Source organism: Dermacentor silvarum, chromosome 1 (genome assembly GCF_013339745.2).
Source record: "Dermacentor silvarum isolate Dsil-2018 chromosome 1, BIME_Dsil_1.4, whole genome shotgun sequence".
Lineage (NCBI taxonomy): Eukaryota > Metazoa > Arthropoda > Arachnida > Ixodida > Ixodidae > Dermacentor > Dermacentor silvarum.
The window spans coordinates 159,003,952-159,022,875 of record NC_051154.1 but is presented as its reverse complement, the minus strand read 5'-3'; the positions used below and the strand labels follow the sequence as shown (position 1 = coordinate 159,022,875).

Genomic DNA, 18,924 nt, shown 5'->3' with positions numbered 1-18,924 from the left:
TCACCCATGAAGACATCCTTAAAGCGTTAGAAGTAATAGGACTTGGTGGCAAGATATGTCTCTGGGTTTGTAGCTACCTACAGATGCGATTATTCTACGTGCTCACCGGGGATGGCCCGACACCCCAGTATTACAATAGCCACGGAGTCCCTCAGGGCGGAGTACTAAGCCCAACGCTTTTTAATTTAGCCCTTATTGGACTAATCGATTACATACCAAGCACCGTACGACTCTCTATCTACGCCGACGACATATGTATCTGGACGTCCGGGGTGACATGGCTTCAGCTTCGCGCTCGGCTTCAGAAGGCGTCCTCATCGACATCATGCCACTTTCGTAAACAAGGACTGGAGGTGACGTGGGAAAAGTGCGCAGTGATGGCATTTACCCGGAATCCAATGTCTGCATACCGCATATCAACAACGGACAAGTGATATCCTCGAGCAGAAGTCACAGGTTCTTGGGCGTTGTGATTGACAGAGACCTGTCCTGGACTCCTCACGTGAACCACGTGAAAAAGCGTGTGATTTCTATTTGTCATCTATTCAAGTTGCTTGCAGGAAAGAACTGGGGTGTGTAACCACACTAACCATGTTGCAGCTGTACAGGGTGTTGTTTCTTGGGTTCCTTCGGTACAGCCTACCTGTTATGTCCAACACCCGCAAAACTAATTTGCGTACAATTCAGAGCATTCAGGTGCAAGCGCTTAGGATATGCCTTATAGTACCACGCAGTGCGTCAACGGCTGAAACTATTGCCATCGCTCAAGATTATTCAATCACGACGCACATCGCCGTCGAGACAATGCGTGCTGATGTCAGGCACATTGCCCGGACCCCTTGCCACCACCTCGCCGCACTCACCGTGGAAAGACACCGCACATCATGTAGCACAACTGTCAGTGCATATCGTGCGTCGCTTACATAGGAGTACGCACCTGCGTCCATGCCGGTGACTCTTTCATGGTGTTTGTGCCGTCCTGAAGTACACCTCAGAATTCCAGGACTTCAGAAAAAGTCAGATCTGTCACCGTCTGCACTAAAACAGTTGAGCTTACTCCTGTTGTTCGAGAGATACAGTAGCCACGTACACATCTATACTGACGGATCGACTACATCGACCAGTTCTAGCGGTGCTGTGTTTATGCCGACGAGAGGAATAACACTGCGATTCAAGACGTCACATGTCACGACGTCCACGGCTGCAGAACTCACGGCTCTGCATAGTGCACTTCAATTTATTGACTCATAGAGTCCTGCTACATGGGACGTGTTTTCCGACTTGAGACCGTCTTTACGCAGTATACAGTCAGTTCTCCGGCGTGGAGCTCACGAACAGCTAACGTACGAAATAGTCAAAATACATCACGACATCAAACAGAAAGGCCACGAAATGATTTTCTTCTGGCCACCTGGCCATTGTGGGATCAGTTTAATTAATCACGCAGACAAAGCTGCCCGAGAGTCACATCAAGAACAACACAGCATTCCCATTCCTCTTTCCAGGATAGACGCTGCAAGGCAACTTCGTCACCTGGCACGCAAGCTCTCTTTAACAGAGTGGAACACCCCAAATATAAGACGCACCAGGTTACATGAACTGAACCCTTCGCTCCAACTTCCACCTCCGGCCGGGCTTCACCGACATGAGGTATCGCTTCTATGCAAGCTGTTGTTGGGAGTGGCTTTCACGAAGGCGTACACTAATTTGATTGAAGTGACCGACATTGCTGCGTGCGACGTCTGCGGCGGCGAATCATCGATTGTCATCGATTTCAGTCGGAAAGACAAACATCGTCTGTCGCATTGTGACGACTGGACTCCGATCAGCCGCTGTCCGTGCAAGTGCTACTTGAAGACCATCCCCATCGCTCGTCGGCCCACAAAGCTCTGAAGGCACTTTGGCTTTCTTGAGGGAGACTGGCCTGAACGCTTTTGACTTGCTCAGGCGTTCCGCGTGGCGTCTTTCCTCTCTCTCCCCCTCCTCTCTCTATCTCCCCTTTCTAGTCCCTCTTTCCCGTACCCCAGAGTAGGGTAGCCAACCTAACGCATTTCTGGCCAACATCCTTGCATCCTCTTTTTCTTTAATCCTCCTCCTCCTCACTCAGCGCTACCTACACCTTATCGGCCGTGCAGACAGTCCGAACGGCGAGGAGTGTGATGTACCCGAGACCGCAGAGCTGTGCAACTGCCCGCGATGTACTTTGGAGAGACAATCACTGGCACACCTTTTGTCCAAGTTCATTAATCAACCTTTTTCTGAAAAGGTTTTCTTGGGACCTCGGCCGTACCATTGCCGTGGGCGTGATATTCTAAAGGCTGTCAACAAATTCTCGCACGAGAGTGGTCTGGACTTGAGACTTTGAAGAGTCCTGGCTGTTCAAGTTCGTTCGTCACCATTTCCGTCCTCATCGTCTACGCTTTTATCTCTTTTTACTCCCACTTCGCTTCCCCAATTTTGAGTAGCAGACGAGAACTTTGATTCAGGCCAACCTCTTAGTTTTCCAATCATAAAAAATGTCTCTGTAAGTCTGTATCTTTTCCTCAGACGTCTAGTGTAATTTCTGTATGTCAAGGAAGATGACAGCTCACAAATAACTATTTTCTAATACTCGTCCACCAGGTGTAATGTAGATAAGCCTCAATTTTCTTTTTGTTTACCAAACGGACTGAAAAAAAGAAAAAAAAAACGGATGCTCGATTCTATATTCGAAGGTCATTTATTTTCAGTATTCGTATTTTATCTGGATACATCATATTCATACACCCCTATATTTTGCAGCACCGTAATTTCTAACGATTCCTTCAACACAACGAATAGGCAGCAAATACCTGCCACCAATCGTTCCCTATATTGGAACCAACACACACTATATTGGTGCTGTAGGTGACAAATAGCTGTCATCTGGCTATTGTACCCTTGGTACTATTACAAATCTGTTCATCCAAACAAACCTGTCCGTTTGGCAATATGGTATTACAAACCGCATTACAATAATGTTCATTGGGAAGTAAGTATGGGTTTTAATCAGGTCACGAATTCCAAGATAACTTTGAGACGAGATTGCTGCAATGTATTTATCGAACTTTAGATGGGAATCAATGGTAACTCCGAGAAATGTGGCTGTATCGGGCGGTTGAATAACATGCTCGTTAACAGGAAGAAATGTTAGGAACGGAATAATTTTTGTCGAGAATGAAATAACATAGAGGTAATTTTATGCAGGTTAATTGCTAGTCAATTGGTTAATTCTACACCATGAAACAACGCTGGCAACATCGTTATTTAGTTCTTTAACTAACTTTTCAAAGTCATAATCAGAAGAAAATAACGTGGTGTCGTCTGCGTATAATATACATCTAGAAGAATGATGGCAACGTCGTCGAAGGCAAAAAAAAAAAAAAAAAAGAAGCAATGGTCCTAAAATATAACCTTGGTGAACGCCTTGATTCGTTATATTTGCGTCAGAGAGTGAACCAGCAACTTGGGCAGCCTGTGATCTATTCAATAGGTAATTACGTAGGAGCGTTAGTGAGGGACCGCACATGCCATAAAATTCTAATTTTGCAAGAAGAATGACGTGGTTAATAGTGCCAAAAGCTTTCAAAAGATTCACAAATATGGCCCCGGCCAAGGATCGTGTATCTATGAAATGCTTAAGGTAGTCTGTAAATTCTATTAATGCAAGATCTGTGGAAAAGTCAGGCCTAAAACCAAACTGATATGGTGTCAAAAGACTGAACTTGTTCAGATAATTCGTCAGCCGGTTTACCAGCAACTTTTCAATTAATTTGCTAAAGAATGGAAGTATAGTTATCGGACGATAGTTAATAATTTGGTTAAGGTCGCCTTTCTTAAGTACCGGTACTACTTTTCCCATTTTCAGTTCATCAGGAAAGTCTCCATTCTTGAATACCAGGTTAGTTACATGAGCCAAAAGAACAGAAATTTCCGAGGCAATAAGTTTCACTCTTGAGGGATGAATGTTGTCTAAGCCAGCACCAGTGCAGTTTAGACCTTGTATAACTTGAAAAACTTTGTGCGGAGATGTGCGTAGCAGATGCAAAGAGTGCAGACACCGTGTGAGGGTAGGCACAGGAGCGGATGTAAATACGATAGCTTCTGCAAAATGCGAAATAAAGGCGTTTGCGATGTCAGAAGCATTTGTGAGTGCGCACGTGCCGTCAGTAACTAATCGCCGGCTATGAAGCGTGCTGATTTAAACATTCTTTTATCAGCTGCCAGTTATGACAGTGTTTTGAGAGTTGCGCTTACCTAAAAAACCTTGGCGCTAGTGAAGTTAAAAGCAATGCTTTGCATTTGTGGTACAACACACGTGCACGTCGGACTGGGCCTTGATGTTGACTCGTTGACTGTGAGGGAGGCGTTATCTGTCTGCCATGGTGCGTTATTGATTGTCCTCGTAGGGTAGTGCAAGTATTTTGTGTTGCGTTTTTATCTCTTTTTTTTTAAGTTGCGGTAAACTGCGCCAGCCTGTGAGCTCGCTCCCGTTTCTTCGCTTTATGTATCGCTGTGTATAGCTCGGAGCACGCATGCATGATTTCGTTTATTTGTAGTTCATGTCACGCGGGGGAACATCATGAGAACATGCCACTTTCAGGCAGACACACTTTTGGGATATGTTCGTGATTTCGATAACGTGAGCTGTTATTCCAATTCCAACTATTAATACCTTGCACTTCTGCTCCCTGCTCTCACGAAATTGTGGATAATTCTGCATTGACGTGGTCATTATTTTCGCATTCACAGAAACAAAGTTCACAAATACAGTTATTTAGGCCTGAAAATGCATATGATCGAGTTGGTGGGAATATTGATATAGCGCCTACGGTAATGAAAATGTTTGCACATGAAGGGAAATTGTAATTTGGTTCGTCTTGTTAGGAATCCCAATTTCATTGTATCAATGGGAAGAAAACTAGGTCCATCACTGTAGCTTAACCAAGAGTTCAGCGTAACAATGTTTGTCAACAAAAATGTTGCAGTTTCGCCTGAAAGGCGAACCATTGATTGCAATAGCAAATTAGTAGACAATTATACGAACTAAGGATAGTAGGTTTATCGGCTGTATAAACATGTAAACATATTCGCTTACTAACTAAATTAACAAGCACGGTAAAACGCGTGCACAGGTAAACATGAACACATCTCGCTCGATGATCGCGGAAACTCGCCGTCAGAACGCTGGAGTGAGGAGGCGTGGCAGCAGCAGCGAGCGAATTGACCTTCGTTCCGTCTCTCGCTCAACGCGAACTAAACGTCGAAAGCACAGCGCATACCAAGCTACCGGCACTAGTTGCACTTTGTCCACATCGCAGATCGCTTTGAAGATGAGGCCCGCGCGGGCGCGCACTTTTCGCACGTCGCAGATCGCTTTCAAGATACAACGCCCGCGCTGCCACCGCCGGAGTAACCCCCCCCCTTCCTCGTGCCTCGCGCGTGACAGAAGCGCGCTTCCGCCCCGCCTTTCGCTCTCTCGCGCGCGACATTGAGCCGCAATCGTCGGCTGACCCTCGCAAGCTGACACTCGCACATACAACGTACGGCGCGGAGAACGGTGCGGGCAATGGCTGTAAATATGACGGCCTGTAATTGCGGTGCCGTGGAATGCCGTGGAATGAAATTACAGACGTCTGTATTTTTATGGGAAACTCCTGTAAATGTGATGGCGTGTTTTTGCGGGGCCGTGGAATGAAATGGCGGACCTCTGTATTTTTACGGAAGATTGCTGTATACATATGACTGCATGTTATTGCGGTGCTGTGGAATGAAGTTACGGATGCCTGAACATTTTACGGGAAAGGTTGGCAACAGTTGCTGCCTGGAAGAATCCAGTAAGAGCAAAAGTGAATTTTTTACAGTTTGCACGAGGAATCTCAATGTACAGGTACCTAATTTAAAGGATGAACTAATTAACTGTCTAAGTATTCACACTAGGGCGCTTGTTGTAACAGTATTGAGGTCATGTTTGCTCAACAGAAATTATAAGACTATATAGTATAGTGCCACATTCGAGATATCCGTCCCCAATATCTGCCGTATAAAATGTACCGGTGTTCCAGTTAAAACGTTCCAGTTTTCTCAAACTGTTAGATGATAAGGCTTTGGGCAAACTATAAACTGATACGCCAATGGATATTTTAGAGCATTTTAAGGACGGATATATTGAAAGTTGAAACTCGTGCGGGTCTGCTAAGCAATCTTGACTTCACTATACCACTCGGCTTCAATTTTGAAGTTTCATAATGTGTCCTAATATGAATCATTATAAAACTAATTAGTTAATCTTTTTAATTAGCTTCAGGCACATTGCGATTTGTCGTATAAATTAGGTATGTTTGCCTTTTCAGCTGAACCTGAACAGCTTGATTAGACCTATACGCTCCAAACTATGTTTTTTTTTTTTTAAAGGAGGAGAAGAACACCCTATATAACTCGCATAACGTCAGCATTGTAGAGCCCCTGACTAAGTTTGGGGAATGCAAACAGACAGTCGTGCCTACAAAGTATTCCACCAATGTGTGCCGCTAAAACAGCTGAAAATTGAAACGAAAGCCCGCGCGCCCGTGTTCCCGCGGGATCGAGCCACTCTCCAGAGACGATGTCACTGCTGCGCAAAACCACTTCCGTAATAGAAAAGAATGAAGGGAGATGAAAAAATGAAAGGAGGCGAGATTCGTGACACGATCGTCACGTGGCTCCTCGGCTCCGACGTTGGTGAAGGCTCAGCACGGCCGGTCTGGAGTGCGCGCGTGCTAGCTCGAGACCGGCCGTGGGCAGAGCAGGAATGTCGGTTGTGGGCGCTGGCAACGGCGCTGATTGAAACAAGAGAAAAAAGCCTCTGCTGCGGGGAGGCAGCTCACCTCCTCGCACCATCGTCTTGCAACATTTCATTTGCCCACATCTCGGCTACTAACCCTTTATAAAAAATGCATGACAACAGCAGGACCCTTTGAAGCGGGGCGCCTCGCTGAGAGATGGCAAGCCACCCTATTCAGCGAGGCACCCTATAGGACCAGGAGTGGGCCGTCCAGCGGGCCAGGGCCATTGCCGAGGATCTCGAAAGATTTTTCTCCGGCGATGGACCTCTGGCAGCCTAGCCCCGGGCACCAGCAGCCATAACCGTTGGACAAATAAAGTTTATTCCTATCCTATCCTATCCAGTAGAACGCTCCCTGGACGGCGCGTTAGAACTCTTCATGTATAACCTAAATTTCCGCAGATCCTTCTCACCCTTTTTTACCATGGTATATTACTGTCACAAAAGAGCGCATAATCGAAGCGCGCGCCGCGCATCACTCAAGCCAGCAAGAAAACAAGACGGCCCCGTGGCAGCTTCGATAAAGGGTGAGAGTGCATACAAACAGCCGACGCGACCGACGGAGGCGACGAGAGGCGAAGGCGACGGTAACGAGAGAGCGAGCGCGCCCCGAAACCCCCTCTCAGACCCCGACACCAACGACGAGTTGAGAGAGAGAGAGAGAAGCCTGAGCGCGCGCCAATGGCTGAGTCACCACCCTCCTCGACGGCCGCGGTCGAAGATGCGAGATTGACTAGAAGATTCCCAGGCTTTGTTCATGCTACGGGATCACAACTCCGTCCGAAGGTTCCAGAACTCCCGGCGAAAGCTATAAAAACGCCGTGCCGGAATCAGAAGGGGATCAGACCACGCCGGTGAAGAGATGAGACGTGAAGACTGACCGTTTGTGGAAGAAGGGGATTCCCCGGCAAGCTAACCGACGAGTTCATCGAGCGTCTGCATTTCCGGAAGAAGTTCCTTCTTCGAGATTTGCCTCGAGCTACGCCGAGATCGTCCGGCTCAAGACCAGCACGGGTGAATACGATTGGACACTTTGTTTTCCTATTCATTCTGTACTTTACGTGTTGGGCTCTTAGTGCTTGTCGTTAATTATTTTCCAGTCTTTTGATAATACCCATCTGAATTGTATTGTGATATGTCTAGCCGAAGTGTGCACGTGTGTTTGTAACTGCCTTGTTTGAAGAATATATTTTGTTGTGTTTTGACAACTCTGGGCTCTGACTCGATCTTTGGACCACAACCGGCGTTCGCTGGTGCACCAGAGGGCTCCTTACTAATTCTCCTTGCTTTCGTAGGGTTGTTTTCGGAAGCTGATAAGTCGGCTTTGGAATTTGGCCCGGCGTTGGCGCCTGCCTCGTTCACGGGGTGTGTGACAATTACTCGTTCAAATTTTTTTATACGACAGGAAAGTCTAGAATGCAGTGGCAAGCGTTCTTCAAAGGCAACCTTTATAGATTGCCAACGAATTACCTTGTCCCAGTCCCCCTCTCCTTCCTTATCCTTTGTATACATAGCTCCACCTTCGTCTTGCTTATAGTCACTTAATTCGTTGTCGTGAAGCTCTTCACAAAGATGGGGGAGCCCTTTGTTCGTCATATGCGAGTGTTACCCATGTTTATAAAGGTGTGTGAACAGAAGACTCGTTGTAGTATTAATCGGCCAATCCAACCTATCACGCTGCCTCATCTCGGAGGTAGGTGCGCCTCGGTGGTACTAGCGTGCTTGGTATCAAGGCACCATATATGGCCTCCGTATTTGGGTGCCACCTCTTGCGTTCAAGAGTGACGAACATTGCACGCACATCCGGACCCACAATCGCCTAATCGATAGAGGTATCTTAGCGTAATTTCTGCAGCGCGAAGCACATGAAGAACGGATAGAAAAGTAAAAAAAAGGACGAAGGAATAGCAAGAACGAGAGCTATTCGTTAGTCCTTTTTTACCTTTCTTTCCGCACTTCAGTGCTTCGTGCTGCAGAAATTACACCAAGAACTTAAACCAGCCCGCCCATATCGCTATTCTTATGTATCTTAGGTCGCGTAGTGTTAACACATGTGCGGGTGCATTTTGGTTCAGCGTGATAAGCCTTAATTGCCTTTCGGCTGGGAAAATGTAAACACCGGATAACAAAACATGAACGAGACACATGTCTGCGTTACGTACAGCAGTGCGACACTTGGTTGGTGCATCAGTGACAATCGGGAGTCTGAATGTGTCGCTTTTGAAAACTATAGAATGGCTCTGTAAGCTTTATCACGATCTAGACACACGGCCGTAAAAAAGTAAAACACACACGGTATGCTCATTAAGCAGTATAGTCTCTGGGAAAAGCAACCGGCTGCGCACTGAAGGTGAGACAGTCTAGGATTAAACGGGTGATAAAGTGTATCTGTGGCATCGCAGGAAGCACAGGATGGGCCAGTTGAAGACGTCCTTGTTCATGCAACCGCTCGCCCACCTATAACCCTTACACGAAGCTTAAGTAGCATAGCCCTGAGGCAAAAAGGTACAGACGTGGAGAAAATGATCTGGTGACTGACAATGAGGATTAGAGTGTTGTCCAAGAATGTGGCGGTGGATCTGCAGACGAGTATCAAGATGGCAGGAAACTTTTGGACAAATTCTGTAATCATTTGCCAGAGAAGACACTCTGTCAGCCTCTTCATTGTCAGCGAGACCGACATGCGATGGTATCCATTGACCGAATAAGGATACACCGCAGTGTGTAATCACGGAAGCAGTGTTAGCATTGCAACGCACCAGACGCGTATATACGGCAATCATTGTCGTGCTGCTGTAGGCGACAGAGCGCTGCGAGTGAATCAGTCTGGCGAACAACCTCGCACACTGTGAATTGCAATTGAAAGGTGTGATGGAGGCTTAGTAATTCATTTTCGTGCATTGCTTCAACATAATGTCAACCAATGCATTACATGAGTTTATAATCTTGAAAACATAAAAATGGCATCTACATAACGTAACATAATATCTGTATAAATTCAACGTCGCATAACGTAAACACATTTAGCATCAGCATGAGCATCTACATGAAAGAAGCTTCGCGCCCACCGATTGCCACAGTGCGTGGAATCTGTATAATTTTTACGTTGCCGAGGTGTGATATTACAGAGATAGCGGGATTCCGAGACCATAACTGCTTAGCGCACTAAAAAGGTCACCTGGTATAAAGGCATGTCAGGTGTTTCAGCGGCCACTGTCGCTGATTAATAAAATTAGGGAATTCAGAATTTGGAATTAGGGAATATGTTAATTTTGTTGACCAAGCTTCACGGCAGTGATGGACGTCAGCATTTGTGGGGTAATCGTGAACATGATTTGCGGATGGGAAGTTCTCACTAATTAACTTTTCAGTTATTCAGCATTTCTAATTAAGCTATCGTCTATGTCGAAGAATGGAAGCCAACGAGCGTTAGGGAAATAAGGTGTTCTCAACGTTCAACGTGCGCACTTACCATTGACACTAATCATGACCCACAGTAAGTGTTGATTGAATGTATCCAGGTACTCCTCCCCTCAAGCATTCTGCTCATGACTCCGCTCAGAAACCCGCCATGTAGATTTTACTTACCTGGAGGAACCGAGTAGATCATCCTGGGAGCGTTGATTACTTGTGACGCGCGCTATGGCACTTCGCGGCGTTGTTCCAGGCGGTTGATGGACATAGCAGTCCAAGCGACAGCGTCGGTCCAGTCAAGGGCTGTAGGTCTCGGTGATCAGCGTTGTGCACCTGCGGCACAAGTTTGTTCGGTACGGACACACCAGACGACTCAAGCAGCCGGATCAGCGAAATGGTGAGTGGGGCGGCGAAGGGTCGACTGCAGCCTTGACTCCCGAGAACTGTCCTCGTTTCGTCCGCAGCTATGCGCGCCAGCGCTGTTCTTCACGTTCCGGGATGTTAAACGTCGCCGCGTTGCTACAGTTCGCTGAGCGTAAATCTTGAAACGTTGCCGCTGAGCAAGCCAGATCTGAACTGCTGTCAGGAGCGGTTATGCAATCGTTCGGACCGCGGAAAACTGCGGGGTCGGTGTCACGTCGCTCAGCGCTCGGGTGCCGCTCTGTCTCCCACGGGGGCCGTGAGCGTCAATGAGATCGGGAAGGCAAGGTGGGTGGCGCACGTCGGCTGTTCAGCTGACGGAGGAAGCCCGCAAACAAGAGCAACGTCTTCAGCCTCCGGGGCACGCCTGCGTGAGCAGAGCGTCTGAGCAGCAGCGGGAACGAGGCATCCGTAAACGACAGGCCTGTCAGAGAACGGGGGAACCTGCCGGCCGCCTGTTCCCGCGCGCGCCGTTGTTCTCTGGCGAGCGCCTCTCGCAGCCTTGGGCTCGCCGTGCCAACGAATGCCACCCGGAGAAGGGAGGAGGGGGTCCCTAAATAACAACGCCCCTCCGGACAAGCAGAGGCGGCAGAAAAAAAAAAAAAGTCGTTATAGCTTATTTTACTTTCACTCCTTCTGTTCTTGCGCTGCTCTACTGTGGCTTTCCTTTTTCCGTACTGCTTCATTCACTGGATCATCACTTACGCACAGGAGCTGAGGACGATCCGGCCTCGACTAACTCTTGACGAGGCTTACGCTTGCGCCACGTTTCCCTTCTTTTTTTCGCTTCCTGTCTGTGCACACGAGACTGTTTGTCCAGCGTCTGGTTGGGTTAAGAATTCCTGCCGATGAGCAGCACCTCTCTTAAACGACGCTTCGGTATGCTTCTCGGTGGCTAGCTGAACGTGTTGCCAAATAATTGTATTTACGTTACCGTTTTGTTCTGCTGTCAATATCAGTTCGTTATGCTTGAGCTCATGCACTCAGGTTGGCTCAGGTGCCGCCCAATAGCCCGGCTTCGGGCTGGCTGTTCACCAATTTCTCCCAAGTATAGGCTCGACTTCTTCCATTGTTCGCGGCGGACTTTAACCATAGCCGGCTTCTCTGTGGGGCCAACAAATGCGCGGATCCCGGAAAAGCTCACTAGGGCCGAAAATAAGCCGGTGTTTTGAAAATGATCTTCCAATAGACCAAGCATGGCGTAAATTACGTCAGTGGCGCGCCCTGCGCAGCACGGAGAACAATCGGCTTATTTTCCCGACTGACAAATGTGTGTCTGTGTCTCTGCACACGGCATCAATTCGGTTCCGTCATCTGTAGGTGATAGAAGGTCGCGAGGAAGCGCGGGCCAGCGCGTATACACGCGGCCTGTTTGCCTTAGCTACGTTGTTTGTTAATTGTGAAAAGGCAAAGCACTTGAGCCGGATATGCCGCCGCCTACCTCCTCTTCAGTGCGCCTGGAATATGACGCTCATTTTCTGCTCCGGCGCGGGTGTCCTCGGCCCCCACGATCGTAAAGCGAACTGGTTAAACAATGGAAAGACGAAAGCTCGCAACGAACTGCACCTTCACGAATGGGTCAAGAGCGGTAGCCCTTGAGAGTCGCTGATCCACCTTGGAGGATGCTGGTCGTAGGGGGGGTCACACTTACGTCCTGGCCCATATGGTGCGCAAGAAATGTTGCGCCAAAACATAACGATAATTTGGCCAATACAAGCTTTCAGAAAAAAAAAAGTCTTCGTAAGTTCGATGATTCCGCCCTGAAGCAGCGCGTGTGATATGAACGCGATCTCTTAATGATGACCTCTATAGATCAATTTTGTCTACCTGAGACTTCTTAAAGCGTATCAAAACTTTACCGACGTCGTGATGCGGTCGCTGCGGTTGGCCATATCGAGCCCGCGACATCGCACGTGCACCGCTGAAAGACGAATCACTGTAATATTCCTTACCTGAATTGAATAAGACTGATTATAGGGTATATATAATCAGCAAACTTCTTACCACTGTCTAGAGCATGGATAACAACAGGAAAAGTCGCAAATTCGCGAAGGAAGATGCTCAGCACTTAATGGTGCCGAATTAATCAGATACTGCGAAAATAAAATTTATCCCCCTCCATTGTCAAACGATGCGCTGTGAGCATTCGCACGGCAATGAGGGAATGACAGAAGTATCTATTGACACAAGGCGGAGAGGTAAGGGAGAGTGGGGGGAGGCAGAATAACCGTGGCTGCGGAGGCCACGGAGGCAATCACGGGAGCGCGAGTGTGATGTCGCTCATGTGTCACCTTATGCCAACAAAATCGCCCCAGCTTTGTTCAGAGGAGTGGGAACACAGATGTTTGTACAGTTGAACTCCTTTGTAACGAAGTGCTTAGGACGAAATGTAACGAAGTGCTTAGGTAAAGCTGCACATAGCCAAATCCCGCTGTCGCCTCTCTTGTCAAATTTATTTGTTCGTTTACGAGCTCTTCAACACTGTTGTCTTCGTTGAGATTCGCGTCCTTTCCGCCCTAGATGGCTTTCAAGACGTCGTCAGTCGTCATTTACGATTAAATCATCACGTCGTCAAAAACTGCGACGTATTCATGAGCCGTCGCACTTGCTGCTGTGTTAAAGCAAGTATACCGTTAGCGTACGATTTAAGCGATTCCTGGAGCAGCATTGTCAGTGACTGTAAAGCGCTTATTGACATCGGCGCGCGCGTCAAGTGCGTGCCAGCGTTGCCGTTAGAGCAAGCGCAGAACGCAGTTGAGTGGCGTCTGCGGAAGACAGTGCCGGCACAGCTACGTGACGTTTTTTGTATAGCAAGAATTCAGCTGTCGGGGACCCCTAAATACTTCGTTGTACAAGCTAATTAGTTGTATTGGTATTCGTTGTAGAGGCTCTCACAATACATATGAAATATAGGAATTCGGCCGGGACATAATCAATCCTTGGTTATAGAAGTCACATTGTTGTAAAGGCGTTCGAATGTAATATTTTGCTAACTGTCTTTCGGTCACAGAATCGTGCGCCTCTCTCTCTCTCTCTCTCTCTATATATATATATATATATATATATATATATATGACGAACCGCTTAACAATGAAAGACGAAGATTAAGGCAGTGTTTGTTCGGGCGACCATGTTTGTCTCCGTCCGCAACCTCCTGCTCGCGTCACACAAGTCCATAGGATGAAGACCTGGCAGGCACCTCATCAGCCGCACATCAACATTGAAGTCTTCCACCCCACGCTGTGAATCCCGAGCGCACAGCTCCCCCACCGACACCGACCAACATCACGACCGCACCATCGGAAGCCTTGGACATACCTAAATACACCGAATCAGCGGACGATGGGCCCGTGGAAGTCTGGTTTCGCCTCTTCGAGCTCCACGCGTCCTCTGCATCATGGTCGGAATGGGATATGGGCACCAACTTCAATGAATGCGCCACCGGTGAGGCATTTCGCTTCACCTCACTCACATTTTTGAAAACAACGAATCGTGGGAAAAAATAAAAGAAGAGATGGTCAGTCAATTTCAAGCAATACGTTGCAGACCCCTCCATTATCCAACAGCTAGAGACATTTCAACTGGGTCGCCGCAGTCATCCGCAGCCTCCACTTAGTAATCATCATCAGTGCCAAACAAGGTTTCGTATGAGGAGAAAAACAAGAAAGGTGTGAACGAGCAAGCCAGCTAAACCCAAGGCAAACCCAAGTAGGTCGTGTCCCAAGAAAAGAACATCACCAAGGACCTTTACTACATGACCAGTCAAGACTGCGCCTATTGCAGGGACAACTGAAACAACGTCGCATGTGGTGAAACGACACCACATGCGACGGCGAAACGGAATGGTACCATTTTCTGGCCTCACAAGCCTAGACCAACGAGCAGCGATTTCAGGAAACGCGCATCTCCAACCATCAGAAACAAGGAAATTCACGCGCCAACTCTACCTCTCACGTGAGCTCAATATCGCAAAGAAAACTCGCTACGTGCATTCCTCCATCCGCACTAATTTCAAGAGCAACCACCGATCCGGCTACTTCAAGTGGCTTGAACTGTATTCACTTGTATCAGACGCTCAACGTCTACTACGATCAATGTTCACGAGCTACGGCGCATGCAGACATCGTCCGGAACGCAACAGTCAGGCTCGTCCACCAGAGCAATGTGTGAAGTTACCGGACAGCTACACGTTTCTATGAAGTTGTCTAGGGTTACAGAGCCACCTTGGACTAACGCACATTCTTATGCTTTTCATTCATCCGCCCCTGCACTCTCTTGGGGGGAGGGGTAAGCGTGTGACGAACTGCCCAAGGACGGTGCGGTGCAATAGTGTCATGAGACGGACGCCGGCGGTACACGAAAAAGAAGACGACGGAGATCGCGGACAGTTCCGAACGACGCGAGCGCTCGAAGCACGTGAACCGAGCTGTGGTCGAGGCAGAAGCGAGGCGAAGCAGCATTATCGACGTGGCTCTTGGGCTGGAAGGTCGCTTCGTCAGCTATGCTCTGACGACGGGAGTGCGGAGAACCCGGCCACGAAGCTCGTGACGCTGGCAAGGCCCAGGCGTAGCTGTAGACCTCGAAGACGTCCGGGCGAAGCTCCTGGGACCAGCTGCTGATGTTCACGGTGGTTCTGGTCCTCTTTGCCAGAATCCCTCTTTCTCGCCCGAGCCCGATCAACCAATAATCACCGGGACACCGGGCCGCCACGCAGATCGTCGGAGGGCGAAGAACGCTTCATTAGGCCTAACCAGGCAAGTGACACGTCAGCGGCGGCTACCGGGGCACCAGCCACATACTCGGTCAGGTCAACGGAACCGCGAGTCGTCGGAACTTACGGCATCAGCGACACCCTAAATGAATATGACTTGGACCCGACGAGAGGAACTTCAAGTGGACGGTCCGTAAGAGCCCACGTTTCTACTTTGCGACGCCAATGCCTCCTTTACTATTGGCGACGCAGTTAGGCCGGGGCCAGGGTGGCCAGACTTTGATGAGTCAGGGCTAGGACTGACTTAGAGACATTAAGACGGAGTTAGACTCCGAGACCGAGATAGTGCTTTTGGTAGTTTTGTATTTACTATTGAGTCAGCATTTTGGTTGAATTATGGTTTTAGTGTTGTGTGTTTTACGCTTTTCCCGATCCTGTACATATTAAATCCTTGTTTGCTGTGCTGCCAGTCGTGTCTCTCCTCCATCGAGGGTAACGCCTGTGTGCACCCCTCCGGCTCCCAAGTAAGAGGTGACAAATAGTGGCGAATGAATGAAAGACGAAGATTAAAGGCAGTGTTCGGGCGACCATGTTTGTCTCCGTCCGTAACCTCCTGCTCGCGTCACACACACACACACGCATATATATATTAAGGGCGATAATTAGTTTCTCACTTTATCCAGTTTTTTATTTCCTGTCGGCCGGCGCCGTCCTTGTGCTACACATTTTGTCTTGCTAGGTTTACTGAACAGTTGCGCCTCTGGAAGAAAGCCACGAGGGCACCCGTATATTGTGCAATCACAACAGCGCAATGCGTGACGCAAGCAACGCCAGAACAATTAATCATTGTCGGCTCAAGTGTCCGAGGGAGCGGAAAAACAACCTGACGGGCCACACAGGCCTTGCTCTACCTGCACGCCTCATTAAATAAATTCGCTGGCAGCTAATGTTGATATGTGAAACCGGCTGAAGAAGTGTGCTACTAAAGGCAATGGTCGTACTTCCTGTTCTCTTTGCAAAAATGTAGTGAGAACATAATAAATAAGGCACTGCCGCGGCGCGGCAGTGCCTTATTTTTAAAGCGCTCAAATCATAATTGCTTGTTAATAGCTTTTAGCGCAAAGACACGCATGACACGAGAGAAGGCACACGTACAGGACACATCGCTACTAACAACTGATGATTTCTTGCACTTGGTCACAGTATATATTCACAGCAGTTATTCTTGAGGTAAGTAACAGTACCGTTACTGTTACTTACCTCAAGACTAACTCCATGTACCTAGTTCCGGCTGACAAAAAAGGTGGTTTCACCGTGCTAGAAATAGGCGCGTACACTACCAAGGCATTAGCAACCATACATTCTGTGTTCGTCAAACGAAATGACGTTATCCTTGAAAAGGTCAAGAAATGGGCTCTGTAAGAACTTTCATCTACAATCTCGGTCTTCACACCGGAAGGCGATGTGGGCGCTACTGAGGTTCTTCCGGACAAGCGACCTGCTTGAACGACTGTGACACTCCCGCGCTCATTTGTGTGTGTTTTAATCTCCCTCTCTTTCTATGTGTGTGCATTTTTATCTTTCTGTCTCCCCCTTACCCCTTCCCCAGTGCAGGGTAGCAAACTGGATATCTACCTTCCGGTTAACCTCCCTGCCTTTCGCATCTCATTTATCTCTGTCTCTTTCATCTAGAAGCTCTTTGTCGTGATCTGAATAAGACTAAGGGACTCTGTCTGCAAATGTTCTTTTCTGCAAAAACGCACAAGGAGGATTGTCCGTTCTGTGTAATTATTTCAGAGAAAGTCTGTTGGCAGAAATCTGTTGCATGTTTCTTGCTGGCAAAACTCAAGTTTTTGACTATTGGCAATCCTTTTATGATTAGCAATTCAGATGAAGTAATCAATTTTTTGAAAGACAACATTCACGAGAGTTTCAGTGCCTTCTCGCTTGACATTAAATATCTATTTTACTCTTTACCGCATAAAGAGCTGTTTGAATGCCTAGAGGGCGCCATTGACAATCACGGTGTGGTGAGATTTTAGAATGAAGTCGGTCTAACCGCTAATCAATTACTGGAACTTTAAAATTTTTATTTGTCATCAACGTTTGCCGCTTGGGGTGATTCAACGTTCATGCAGAAAGAATGCGTTTGCATAGGGTCCTGCCTCGCCCCAATTTTAAGTGATCTTTTTCTTGCACATTACGACAGGATTCTGTGCTCTCGCCTGGAAGCAACAGCGGTTGCAAAAATATTCAGATACGTGGATGGCTATTTGGTGATTCTAAAATGTTACAGCGTTTGCTCCGCGTTTGCCACTTCGACAATCTGCTCAGTTTTTAGCGATAGCCTAAAACCACTCACCTTAACACATGAAGAGCCTGTTGACGGACGCATTAGGTTCTTATACCTCACCCGTCATGTCTTAAGCACTCATACATGTGGGTGTTATGAGTCAAGAGGAAATAAGCCCCTTCTTCCATACACATAAGCACACTCAAAATTGGTTAAGCAGGGCATCATAAACCTGTGTTTTAAAAATGCTCTTCCTAAAGCTTGCTAGCATATGTTATGCAAAAAAGTTTTGATAACCAGGTTTCGTGACTCTGCGCAGCTGGCTACCCTTTGCAGTTGCTGACTGCGGTGGCTGGCAGCATGTTAAGAAAAAGCAAAAGTGATAGTCCTGGCGCCGCCTTGTAGCCATGAAGAAGTAAAAATGTGGTCGTGGTGCCATATCGACACAAAGTCGGCTACAATCTGAACAAGATTGCAGAAAGAGTTGGAGTGGACGTCGTCTTTTCCGCCCCGCAAAACCTTTCTAGCTTGTGCGCGAAAGTTAATAATCCCAAGCAGAAACGCAATGCTTGTGATACAAATCATCGTGACCCGTTTGTTGTCCCATGTGGGGAAGGCGTAGTTTACAGCATTAAGTTGTCATGCGGGAAGAAATATTTGGGGCAAGCTGGCAGATATCTTAACGATCGCCTAAGAGAGCACTCAAACAATGTTGACAAACTGGCAGTAACCGGTCATCTGCATGCGCAGGTAACACTGCATGCGCAGTGGCTGCAAACCTTCAAGTGACACGGGAAAAAAATCAAGTGACACGGGATATTGTAGAGGCATTTGAAATGAACAGAAACAAAGATTGCGTGAGCTGCCCATCTGTCACGTTGTCAGAAAAGGAGATACTGTTCTTGTCACGGTAGCGGTGGCTTGTTAATTATGCTGTTAAGCAATCTGTGATGCTGTGGTGACGTTACACTCCCTTTCCGTCTTTCGTTGTACGGTGCTATATATACTGTGACCAAGTGCAATAAATCATCAGTTGTTAGTATGTCTTGTTTGCCTCCTCTAGTGTCCTGCGTGTCCTAGCTTGCGCTAAAAACTACAAACATGTAATACCAACCAGCCCACCAGTCTCTTTTGTTGAACATAATTGCTTATCAATAAGGAGAAACGGAGTTTCTGAAGCATCAGCAATGTGAGTGCGGCGATTACATACGCGGCGGGATGATCATGTGAAGTGCTTCAGACGAT

The 18,924-nt window shown here is 47.6% G+C and overlaps 1 protein-coding gene across 2 annotated transcripts in view; it reads right to left on the bottom strand.

Annotated features, from left to right (window-relative positions):
• The window catches only part of LOC119436293 (CKLF-like MARVEL transmembrane domain-containing protein 8), a 111,369-nt gene extending 100,808 nt beyond the window's left edge, over positions 1–10,561 (bottom strand). The window contains exon 1 of one of the 2 annotated variants that reach the window (XM_037703101.2): positions 10,430–10,561. In XM_037703101.2, the coding sequence (XP_037559029.1) occupies positions 10,430–10,451 (22 nt within the window). In that variant the 5' untranslated portion in view covers positions 10,452–10,561. The remainder of the gene's footprint in view (positions 1–10,429) is intronic. The other variant, XM_049656775.1, reaches the window with a different exon arrangement.
• Between the last annotated feature and the right edge of the window lie 8,363 nt (positions 10,562–18,924).